Source organism: Leptosomus discolor, chromosome 1 (genome assembly GCF_034619465.1).
Source record: "Leptosomus discolor isolate bLepDis1 chromosome 1, bLepDis1.hap2, whole genome shotgun sequence".
Lineage (NCBI taxonomy): Eukaryota > Metazoa > Chordata > Aves > Leptosomiformes > Leptosomidae > Leptosomus > Leptosomus discolor.
The window spans coordinates 73,342,334-73,354,816 of record NC_141391.1 but is presented as its reverse complement, the minus strand read 5'-3'; the positions used below and the strand labels follow the sequence as shown (position 1 = coordinate 73,354,816).

General features: G+C 39.2%; 1 protein-coding gene across 1 annotated transcript in view; it reads left to right on the top strand.

The window, feature by feature from the left end:
- Nucleotides 1-12,483, top strand: part of TMEM131 (transmembrane protein 131) — a 106,004-nt gene that overhangs the window by 32,683 nt on the left and 60,838 nt on the right. Inside the window, exons 3-4 of the mRNA XM_086482202.1 lie at nt 4,310-4,350; nt 12,059-12,127. Of these exons, the coding sequence (XP_086338328.1) occupies nt 4,310-4,350; nt 12,059-12,127 (110 nt within the window). The remainder of the gene's footprint in view (nt 1-4,309; nt 4,351-12,058; nt 12,128-12,483) is intronic.

Sequence of the window (12,483 nt, the reverse complement as noted above, 5' to 3'; positions counted from 1 at the left end):
GGGATGTGGAGAGGCTTGAGAAGTGGGACCATCTGAACCTCGTGAGGTTCAACAAGGACAAGTGCAAGGTCCTGCACCTGGGTTGGGGCAATCCCCGATATCAACACAGACTGGGGGATGCGGAGAAGGACTTCGGGGTACTGGTGGATGAAAAGCTGGACGTGAGCTGGCAATGTGCACTTGCAGCCCAGAAGGCAAACTGTATCCTGGGCTGCATTAAAAGCAGCATGGCCAGCAGGTCGAGGGAGGTGATTCTCCCCCTCTGCTCCTCTCTGTTGAGATGCCACCTGCAGTGCTGCGTCCAGCTCTTGAGTCCTTAGCACAGGAAAGATGTGGACTTGCTGGAGTGAGTCCAGAGGAGGGCCACAAAAATGATGAGAGGACTGGAGCACCTCTCCTGTGAGGACAGGCTGAGAGAGCTGGGGTTGTTCAGCCTGAAAAGAAGGCTCTGAGGAGACCTCACTGTGGCCTTTCAGTACTTAAAGGGGGCCTATCAGAAAGATGGGGGCAATCTTTTTAGCAGGGCTTGTTGCAGTAGGACAAGGGGTAATGGTTTTAAACTAAAAGAAGGCAGATTTAGACTAAACATAAGGAAGAAATTTTTTACACTGAGGGTGGTGAAACACTGGAACAGGTTGCCCAGAGAGGTTTTAGAAGCCCTATCCCTGGAATCATTCAAGGTCAGGTTGGACGGGGCTCTGAGCAACCTGCTGTAGCTAAAGATGTCCCTATTCACTGCACGGGGGTTGGACTAGATGGCCTTTGAAGGTCCCTTCCAACCTGAACTACTCTGTGATTCTATGAAGTGAGAAAACTCGTGGGTTGAGATAAAGACGGTTTAATTGGTAAAGCAAAACTTGCACTCATGAAGCAAAACAAGAAATTCATTCATCAGTCCCCATCAGCAGGCAGGTGTTCAGCCATCTCCAGGAAAGCAGGTCTCCATTGCGTTTAACGGTTACTTGGGAAGACAAATTTCATCGTTCTAAATGTCCCCCCCTTCCTCCTCCTTCCCACAGCTTTTACTGCTGAACACAACGTCATACAGTATGGGACATCCCTCTAGTCAGTTGGGGTCAGCTGTCCCAGCTGTGTCCCCTCCCAACTCCTTGTGCACCCCCAGCCTGCTCGCTGGTGGGGTGGGGTGAGAAGCAGAAAAGGCCTTGAGGCTGTGTGAGCCCTGCTCAGCAGTGACTGAAACATCCCTGTGTTTTCAGCGCTGTTTTCAGCCCAAATCCAAACCGCAGCCCCATACTAGCTACTATGAAGAAAATGAGCTCTATCCTGCCCCAAACCAGTACAGCTGTATAACAGTATTTCAAAGGAACACTGTCGCTGCAATTTTTGGTTGTCTCCCTCCAGTAGACAGGAAAGTCAGTGGTGTGAATGCACAGCACAGAAGAGTGGAGCTGGTGAAATCAGAAGAGTGGCTTTAAATAATTGCTGTAGTAAAAGAAAGAGGGATGCATGCGGTTGTTTGGTAGGGAGGAATAGCAGATGATTTCTGTTTGTAGAGAAAACTCAGAATGGATTTGGGTCATTTTTGGGTACATCTGCGTTACTGATTATTGGATAGATCTTCAGATCCAAAACTTCCTCCTCAATACTTGGAGCGTATCACTTGCTACACGCATCAGAGATGTGCAGGAAGCTCATAAATGCTGAGACTTACTGAGCAATTTGTCAGCCTAGATCAATGGTAGCTGGCTGTGGTGAAGATCAGTGTGCCTCTCAGCTGCAGTCAAATAATTTGGGTTTAGTCCTTACAAGCAAGCACTAGTCTCTTTCTAAAGAGTAGGCTATGCAGCATCTCTTGCAGAGCCCTCAGACCCAGGTGTAGTTTGATGTGCTTTTAGAGAGAATGGGTACATCTGCAAGCTGTAGGCAATAGGTACGTAGTTTAAAATAAAATTAAAAAAAAAAAGAGAGAATTGAAAAGGCAGATGGTGATTCATGGTTGTCAGATTTATGATAGAAAAGTAGATAAGAATAAGCACATGTAATTATAAGTAGCTGTTTGAAGCTTATTGAAACCATTTTTAAAATACTCAAGTGATACGTATTATCTGCAGAGCTTATAAAATCGTGCTGTTGTGAACTAGAGGAAATTACTGGCTTAATGTTTTGAATAAGTGCTTGTATGAAGTGTTAAACCAGCTTCTGACAGCACAAGTCCTTTTTGGATGGAGAGAACATTTTCAGCTGATTCACTTTGATTCAGTTTCCTATCTATTTTTTAAGTTGAGAAATTAATGGGTGGCAGTTTAAAACTGGAAGGTTTGCTCTCAGCTTTCTAATCTGAGGAAAAAATAACATGTGGAAGGCAGAGATCTGGGTTTCTTTATGATTAAATTATTTAGATTTCGGAGCTAATCAATCTGTTAGGCAGTACTTCCTAGGAAGTTTTAGATACAAAACCTTTCATATCTTAACCATTCCTCAGTTAATTAAACCTGATTTTAAATTTATTTTTTCTTCATTTTAATTGAATTTCTTTTACTATTTGAAACAATTCACTACAGGTTGTAATTATTTACTTATGTCTTACTGGAAATATAAAATGGAGAGTGACATCAGAAACTAAGAAGTTGAACTAAAAGCTTATCAGTATGTGAGCAATGAACCTTAGCTGGGAAAACTTAATGGAAACACTTGCCAGTGTATTTTAATGAAAAAAAGAGAAATGCTCTGTTCTCCTAGTAACAGTACAAATGTAATAGATAAGTTTAAATGAAAGCTTACTGACTTTAAATGAAAACTTACTGATTTTTAAATTATAATAAAATGGGCAATATAAAACAACTTACCTTGTCTCTTAGCATTGTGTTCAGTGAGGGAAAAACTGCACTGATCATGCTGTACTGCAAAGCGTAATTCCATATGAGCCCCTGCCTCCTGCAACGTCCTTTTAGCAAGGCAGTCTGCCCCTCAATTTCAGAGGTTTTAAAACAAAAAAGCTAATTGATGCTCTACCTAGACAGTTAAAATTGCAAATAAATTCTCAAGTTACAAATTGATTACTTTGTTTTACAATGGTAAATAATACATTTCCAGCTTTCTTTAGTTTGATACAAATTGGAGGGTCAATAAAACAAATAATTTCATTTGAAATCTGAAACACTACTTAGATTTACAGTCCAGAATTGATCCTTGACATGAATCAAACATTAATATTTGTGGACTAAGTGGTTTAATAGTAGTAATTAAAAAATTTCAAAGAAGTGTCTCCAAAAAGCAAAATAAAATATAGATTCTTTTATCAGAGGAATTATTAAGTAAAGGTAATTAAAAAAATATTTTAAGAAAAAACACTTATCTTAGGAAAAACAAGGAAAGAAAGTGTAATTTGTAGTTGAAATAGAAATCAGTGGTCAGCCAAGGGACTTGATTTTAGTTCTGAAATGACATATGAAAAATTCACATTCCCCTAACAAACAAATGACATCCGTATACTAGAGGTGAATTGTGTCAGATGACTCAAGGTGCACCATAGACTTTACCAGACCTATAAGACTTCTTACTGCTCCCAGAAGATAAATACTCATCTTGTCCATGAAATACCTTTAAGAGAAGGACTGAAATGCTCAGTTTGATCCCCAAATCCTGTGGGAAGACAAGTTTTTGAAGACATTTGTTTTAACATTAGCTGCATCAGGAAGACATTCCATATGCAGCTTTTTGAACCAGTTGGGATTTCTTAGACAAGGGTAAACTAGTTGGAATTTTCTAGACAACCTGATCTCCTTGTTTTCAGATAATTAACTATAATGTCCAGCAGAGTGGTAGTAAAGGTATGAATAGTAGAGGTTAGAAGATCATTAGTAGGGAAGGAGATGAAATTTCCGAATCAAATGGAGATTATAGTGTTCTTTGTTTTCTAGTTCATTGAATTACACCGGTGAGATAATTGCCTGACTGTACTTGTTTTATATGCTCTTCTTAATTTGTTTCTTACATCTATGCTAGGTTTTTCTTTTGCTACCTACAGTGTTACAATTTCCTGGCCTTTTTTCCTTCTCTCAATTTTTAAGTTGTTAAGTTGCTGCTTGTTTTACAGTTTGTAGGAGTTCCTGCCACTGGAACTGACTGCAGTTCTTGTCCAGGGCCAAACAGTCTTTCGGTAGAGGCTTTGTTTCTTTTTAAGTAATTGGAAAAAGCCGCTTGCATTTTCTGCTCCAGATCAGAAGTTCTCCTTTTGTCTTTCAAGATCTGATCTGCTAAATTGTAACAGTTGCTGGGGATTTTTTCCCCACAGGAAGTATAGTGCTGTCAGTGTCTTAAGTTTAAAATTATTTTTTTTCTTTTACAGACTGAGACAACTATAGGCCTCAGTTCATTTCAACAGAAAAGGTAAGCCTGATTTTCTAAAAGTTTAATGCAGCGAGATTTGTGATCTTTTTCGTAAGAATAATAAAGTTTTAGTGTAAACAACATCAAATACATTTCATGTAATTTTTCAACTATTTGTCTCTAAACTAAAATGTAAACCAATTTTTAATATTGGACAGCTAGATCACATGTGGAATGAGAAATGGAAGAATCCTTTAATTCACTTTGTAATGTAGACCACAGAGAAGTAAAAAGCAGGTAAACAGAAACTCTGCTTGTAGATTATTTTTTCATTTTACTGAAGTTTTATTGAGAAAGGAGTGGGTTTGATTACCTGCTTCAAAACTTCTTGGGGTCCTTTTGAAGAAAAACTTTATGTTGTTACTGTGAATAGATTCTTCCCCATCCCTTCGTCCATCCATTGCATTCTCTTTGCGACAAGTTTTGAAAAATGTGGCAGGTGTTTCCGTCCAGGTGAAATTAAAACACAAATTCACATTATCTTTATTGTGATAATGTAAAAGAGAAGACTTAATAATATGTACTGAAATAAGGCAGTTACTTCGTATTTTGATCTGAAGCTTGAGGCAATTTGTGTATTGTGGTAATGTGAATTTTGTCAAACTTGTGTTTGTCGTGGTTTAGGCCCAGCTGACAACAAAGCGCCATGTGGCCATTTGCTCACTCCTCCCCTACGGTGGGATGGGGAGCAAAAAACATAATGAAAGGCTTTGGGTCGAGATAAGGACAGGGAGGGATCACTGAGCAATTATGGTCACAGGCAAAACGGACTGAACTTGGCAGGGGGGATTCAATTTAATTTATTACCAATCTAATCAGAGTAGGATAATGAGAAATAAAAACCAAATCTTAAAACATCACCTCCCTCCTGCACCCTTCTTCCCAGGCTTAACTTCACTCCTAGGTTCTCTACCTCTTCTCCCTGAGCAGTGCAGGGGGACAGGAATAGGGGTTGCAGTCAGTTCATCACATATTGTCTCTGCCACTCCTTCCTCCTAGGGAGGAGGGCTCCTCACACTCTTCCCCTGCTCCAGTGTGAGGTCCCTCCCACAGGAGGCAGTCTTCCACAAACTTCTCCAATATGAGTCCTTCCCATGGGCTGCAGTTCTTCATGAACTGCTCCAGCGTGGGTCCCTTCCATGGGGTGCAGTCCTTCAGGAATAGACTGCTCCAGCGTGGCTTCCCTCAGGGTCACAGCCTTCTTTGGGTGCAACCACCTGCTCTGGTATGGGGTCCTCCGCAGGCTGCAGGAGGAGCATCTGCTCCACTGCTGTCTCCATGGGCTGCAGGGGGTCAGCCTGCCATCCCACCATGGGCCGCAGGGGCACCACTGCCACCGTTGCTGATTGGCTCGGCCTTGGCCAGAGGAGGGTCCAACTTGGAGCCCAGGAAGCTTCTAGCAGCTTCTCACAAGAGCCACCCCTGTACCCCCTCCCCCTACTACCAGAACCCTGCCATGCAAGCCCAATGCAGTGTTATACAAACTTCTTATTTGCTTTTTAAATTAAGAAGTTTAGCTTAGTCATTCTGCATAACACTTGAAACTCGTGGTGCTGTACCTTCCCTGAATCTCTCTTTGTTCCCTTTCCCCAGCAGTGGAGGCTCCTCTCTCTCCTTCATGACTTCTGACCATTTATTTCTTATCTCCGAAGTCCCTCAAATTAAACTTTCCACATGGTGCTTTTACTAAACTACTTGTTTCCTACTTGCCTGTTAACATTGGATTTAAGCAAGCAGAATGTGAATTTCACTAAACTACTCCTGTAAATAATCACTTCCAAAGCTGTATTCAGTACTGATTTCTCTGTTAACTATTTATACTACATACACACCTCCGTGTATGTAAGTGTACTGTGATAGGAGAATGAATTACCACACATGAAGTTACCATGTAGTTAAGTGTTAACTTGAATTTGGTTTTCCTGGTTGCCGTAATCATACGAATCATAATATTTTGGTCAAGATAAAGTAAAAATAGTTTTGTAAAGATCAAATTAAAATGATGCACTTTAGATAATTTGTTTACTAGGGGTTTTCCCCATTTTGCTATCTTAAACTGTGTGTTTGAAGCCCTGCACTCATTACCCTATAGTAGACTGAGACTTTGCACAGCAGTAAAAGAAACTCTTAAATTTCATTATTGAGCTTCTCTTATATGTTGAAAGATAAATAAGATGATACTTAATGCTTCTGGAAGAACACAATCAAATCAAATAGGTTACAGGGCAGTGTAACTAGTATAAACTTCCATTACCATCAGCCAAGTAGCTTAAGCTAAGTGATCATTGTGTTCTTCCCTGTCACGGTTTGTAGTATTAAATCAGCCGGACTTCTGGTCATTCATAACTCGTACCAACATGAGTGGTTTAAGGTGCTCGTACCCCAGTTGTTGTTTACCTGTCCTTCCTGCCAAGGATTCTCCCTCCGGTGACAGAGAAAGTGAATATGTGTGCCTGTGGCTCAGCCGCTGCAGTTCATGGTCCAGTGACTTATTTTACCCTGCCAGACATGATGGGTTTGTACGTGGATTGTGAACTGGAGCTGTTGTGCTGTGGGTACTTGTTGCATTCTTCCACGAGCTGTTAGGGGATTGCGAAATGGTGGGGGACACAGCTGTGGACAGGAACTTAAACAGCTATAGCTATTTGCTGCCGTATGTTAGTCAGATTGCAAGTAGGAAAACATGAATTTAGGAATGACAATTGGACTTCTGAGAACCATGATTAGTGTATTTTATGTCTTGGGTAGAGTCGTACTTAGGGAGATGGTTTAAATGGAATAGGATCTTGTTTAAATCATTAAGTCTCAATGCCAGAAAGAAGGTGCCTTTATTGTGACCTAGGGAGTATGTGCAATTTTTTTGTCTCCCAGGAAACAACTGAATTTGGTCCTTGAGAATGAGACTGAGGCCATGATTAGCTATGCTTCCAGGATTTTTTATCTTTTATCAAAGATTGCTTTCTGTGCTTGAAATTGCAGTGTTGTAATAAAACACCAGTTTACAGATTTGAAAAATCTCCGAGTTTGCCAGGAGAAATAGTCTATTCCACTTCAGAGCACTGGCCTATTTGGGGTTCAGTCACAGTGTGATAAAGATCTGCATTGCAAACTCTTTGATGCCATATTGCAAAGTAGCTTTCCAATTTGCTGGCTGGCTGTTTCTCTCTGTATCTCTGTCATTATTGGTTTTACATGGATTTTTCTTGCAAGTATTTTTTTCAGGTGATTTTTTTGTTTTTTTTTAATGGCGTTGCTTAAAACTAGGTTTCTGGTCCACATGCTTAGCTTCTCTAGATGACTTGTCTTTCATTGTCTTTGCTAGAGATTATAAAATCTCCTTCTTGGTATAGCTTGCAGATATTTCTTCCCTATCTAGACAGTTTATTCAGTTCTTTGATCTGCTTTTTAACACTAATTGGAAGGAGGGAAATGAACTAGCCATTTAATTTGTTTTGTTCTTGCCCGTGGTCAGGTTACAGTGCATCTATTCAAGCCTCACCCTGTTCTTTCCCCACCCTTTCCCCAGACAACCCCCTCAGGAAGTGTTAGCTTTGAAGTTTAATGTCTAGTATCATGAGTGTGTTTTCCTGATACAAGGTTAATGTTGGCATAACTGAGCCAATCACTAGCTGGGTGTAGCTTATGAAAAACTTCTGTTGCTAGTCTTTTGATTCATCTGCACTTAGAGCAATGGCTACTGCCAGACATTGAAGTGGTCAAATGTTTTGTGGGCGTTCAGTTGCTCACCAAGGCTTTCTTTAATACCCGTATTTCTAAAACAATTTTAACTATAAAAATTTTAATACATTTTCTGATATATGCAGCTCAGCCATATTTTTAAATATTAACAAGTCATGGATGCAGTCAGGGAAGTATGATTGGTTATGTTTTTAGCCAAAAATGTTCTGTCTTTGAGGTAGCTCTTTCAAGGACGTACTGACATAAAAAGTACCCACTGTGAGGTATTTGTAATTTTAAAAATTCATGTGATTATTTTTGGACACACTTTCATTTTATTTTGTTGTAATAAAAATAGGAAAGTAGTGGCTTTCTAAGAGTTTGTGTCGCTAAATAAAATAATGAGATCTCTTGCTGTTTGATAGTTTGATGCCATTGTCTTTATTTCTTAACAATTTATGGCACGGGACAGGAAATAAAACCCTTTAAACAACTGGTAAAGTAATGTGGGAAAAAATACATGTAGAGCTTAGATTTGAATTTTCCACAGTAGCAATTAAAGATGGTACAGATAAGATTCCACATAGCACAGACCTCCTCCAGAAATCGCAGAACAGCTAGAAAGGTAAAGTGAGGACATGGAGAAACACTTACTGCCCAAATTTGAAGAAATCTTTAAATACTATATTTAACAAGCATTTTCTTCATCTCCAAATGTGGAGACGTTCACAGGTTATTTAAAATTACAAGTGCCTAGTACTGTGTGATAAACAGCAAAACGTTATAGAAGTGCTGCAGAATGTCCTTAGACAGAAGAAAATAGTTTCTCAGTGCAGATGGACATCCATATCACCTACAGGCTTTCCAGGCAATGATGTTTTGACCGTCTTTATAACTGCATCTGTGACTAACCTTATTGAGACATGAAGTTGCACTTCAGTGAATTGCATCTGGTAGGAGGCTGCTTCTGGGTAGTAGCAGTACAGTAGTTAGTATTGAGGTAAATGCCCTCTCACTTGGGTGACAGAGTGGATGGTGTGGTGATGGTGATGATCATGTCAGGGACTGTGTGTAGTTCATTCAAGTCTCATTTCTAAAATTAAAATTCTTGCAGAAGGGAAAAAGTGTTGGGACCGTCTTAAACCATTGCCAGGGACTAGTCATTCCTGAAACTTCATAGGTTCAGATGACTTCTGGCCAGTTCTTGATGTGCTGGAGCTTCTTGGCAGATGTTGGTAGTCCTCTCGCATTCAGATGCATCTTTACCTTTTCGTGGTTTTCTTGACTTTGAAAGCTAGAAGATTTGGAGGGGTAGGGAAAGAAAAATGTTTGAACTCTGATAGAAGACTGAGAGACATTGCTCTGCATGCATACAATAGTAATTAACTTAAATGTCATTATGTGGTGGAGTTGCCCTACCCATGGGTGTATCCAGCCTTCAGTGAGCAAGTGCCCAGCAGAGCAGACATCATCATAATTTTCGAAGTCTGCTGCAAGTTGAGTCATGTTGGGCCTTTCAGTAGGCAAAGTTTGGGAATTCCAATATTGCTTGTTCCCATTTGAATCTTATTACAGTTGTTACTTTTATTATAATAGTTGGCATTCATTATGATGTAGGTGCCTTTACCAAACTTTAGCCTTTTAAAAATACTGTATTGTCTAAATGGCTATCCAGGATAACAGAGCTATGCAGTCTGAGAAAACGTTGCCTAAACTTTTCATGTATATGGAGAATTGTGTATGTGCTGATTGTTCAAGTTGGGTCAAGCTACTCTTGACTGTATTTTCAATGTACTTGAAATAAAGATCTTACTTATTGCCTTTGTAAGTGTTGTAAATATTTCTGATAACTTTTCCATAAAAGGAATTGATATGTCCTTTTACCAGTAATTGCCAATAAAAAATGAGGTGCTGGTTGACTGTTCAGAGTTTTGAAATTGGAAGAAATTGTCAGAACTATTTTAAAAATCATTATTAAAGAAGAATAGTTCCTGTTTAGTGTTATCTTGACAGTGGAAGTACATGAGCTTTTTGTCCTTTCAGTTTAAAAATGCACTCTAAATTTAGTATTTTAAAATTGGACCATAAACTTTGAAAACTTACCAACTTTTGTCCTTCAAAATATCACTGCTAATATGATTTTACAACTTTATTCTCTTATGTCCTGTGTCTCTGTAAACTTCATCTTGTTGACCACTTGTTCCACAAGGTTTGACTTTAGCCTGAGAAGGTAAACCCAAGCTCTGTCTTACTTGACAACTGTAATGAGTCACAGCAGCACTTAATAGTAGCAAGAATTGTGATTTTCTGTAGAACTGAATACAGTTCTTCCTGTTAGTGTGTCTTACACCTTCATGTCTATTGCTTTGTGATCTATATATACATGCATATATACACATGCATGTATGTGCGTGTGCACACAGAGGCGTGTATGTATGTAAGTCTACACTGAAGCTGACTGTACTATGCCTACTCTTGCCCCAATAATGTTTTATTATGTGGATAAAGCTATTTTTAATGACTAAGCTCTAAGGAGTATTGAAGATGCTTCAACATCCAAACTTAGCTGTAAATCAATCGGCATGAATATTACACATGTATTATACTTGAAATGTGAAGAGTCAGTTGTGGAGTACTAGAGTTAGTTGTTGAGCCGTTGTAGTTTTATTAAAAAAAGCGGTTGATTTGTTACACTGTTGTCATTGCCCAGATCTGTGCTTTAGAGAATACAGATTTCAACTGTATTCTTATATTTCTACTCCTGTAAGTAGCTTCCTGTTCTGGAGTACGGAAGGATAGCTGAATTCGATCAATAATTCGTTTTCCTGGAAGTATGCTGGATGGCATTAGACTGATTGAGTTCAAGGCCTCAGCTGTTGTAAGGCGAGCCACATGTGCATGTCCGAGGGCATCTTCCATCTCCTCGCTTCTCCCTCTGTTGTGGCAGAACTGGGTGGTTCTGCTGCCCTGGCTGGGTTTGTGGAGCAGCTTTTCTCACCCAGGACATGTGGCTGCAGCTCTGTCTTTGGGTGTCTAGGACTGGTACAAAGTTAGAAAACCAAGGTTCTAAAACAAGAGTGCTATTTCAGTATGTGTAACAAAAGCATTTAAAGAAAAAAGAAAACCATTGGTCTTGAGCCATTCTTTAACCTTTCCTGTTTATTTCTTTTACCTTATTGTCTCCCTGTTTTATGTTTTGTTGTACGAATATGATTTTTGCTCAGCCCAAAATAGTTAGTGGATTACAGACATAACTTAAGTGTGGTCACAGTCACATCATTCTGAATAAGAAAATGCTTCAGTCAATGCAACTGCTTTGTATTTTTTCTTGTAATTTATGTTGTGGGTTATTGATTGTACTCTATATAACTGTACTGGTAAAATAAGCGGTAGTAGTGAATATTTCCAGATACTTTGTTGTCTTCACTGCTGGATTGTTTGAGTAGTATTTAAGTTTTAAACTGCATCTACTAGCATTCTTCTAAAGAGTTCCCAGTGTGAGGTTAGTATAGGCAAAGCTAAGGAATGTTTCTAGAGCAGAGTTGCTGTCTTATGGAGACTATGAGTTTTTAACAGTATAGACATGGACTGTTTTCATCCTTGTGGCCGCAGTACCATCAAATGAGTCCAAGATTGTTTATGTACTAAAATAGATGTAGCTAGAGAAACCCATGCTACTATTATACATTGAAGAAGATGTTTGATGATATAAACCTATTTAGCTCACTGTTTCATTTAGCCGTCACTGTATAGAGGAAAACTAACACTTCAATTATGTCCACTTCCAAGGTATGTACTCTTGCATAGTCTTTGTTGGAGACACCACATAATCATGTGAGTGGCTGGTAAAATGACAGTATTCTGACTAGACAAGTTTGTCAGGCTGTTTCTTCTTTCGAATTAGTTGCTCTATTATTAGTATTAATGAACATTTTGCGAAGAAAGAGCAATTTGAGATGAAAAGGGAGCAAAAAAAGCAAAAATGTATCATTTAACAGTATCTTTTACAGCATTTTGGTTTTTCTTGCAGTGTATCCCTGTATCGGGGAAATTGCCGACCTCTCCGGTTTGAGCCACCAATGCTGGATTTCCATGAACAGTAAGTTGAAAAGTCTTTTGATCTGTTTAGTTAGACAAATAGAAAAAAGCATCTCAAGAGCTTTTAAAACTGATGAAGATTGTATACAGAAATAGCATTGATAGATTGTCCGTAAGTGTAGTTGACCTACTTATTCCAGAGAGCTGGTGTACATGGTCTTAGATATCATGTAGTGACCTATCAGCTGCCGTGGTTTTGTTCGTTTTGGTAGTGCTTTGGTACTTGCACTTACTTTTACGTGCTTTACAGCTGCTCTGTAGAGTGGAAACAGTTTTAAGTCTAGAATTTAACGTACTGAGGTGAGATTACCTTTCTGTTTGTACATAACCCGTGTCAGAGAGCATCTACTCTAGCAT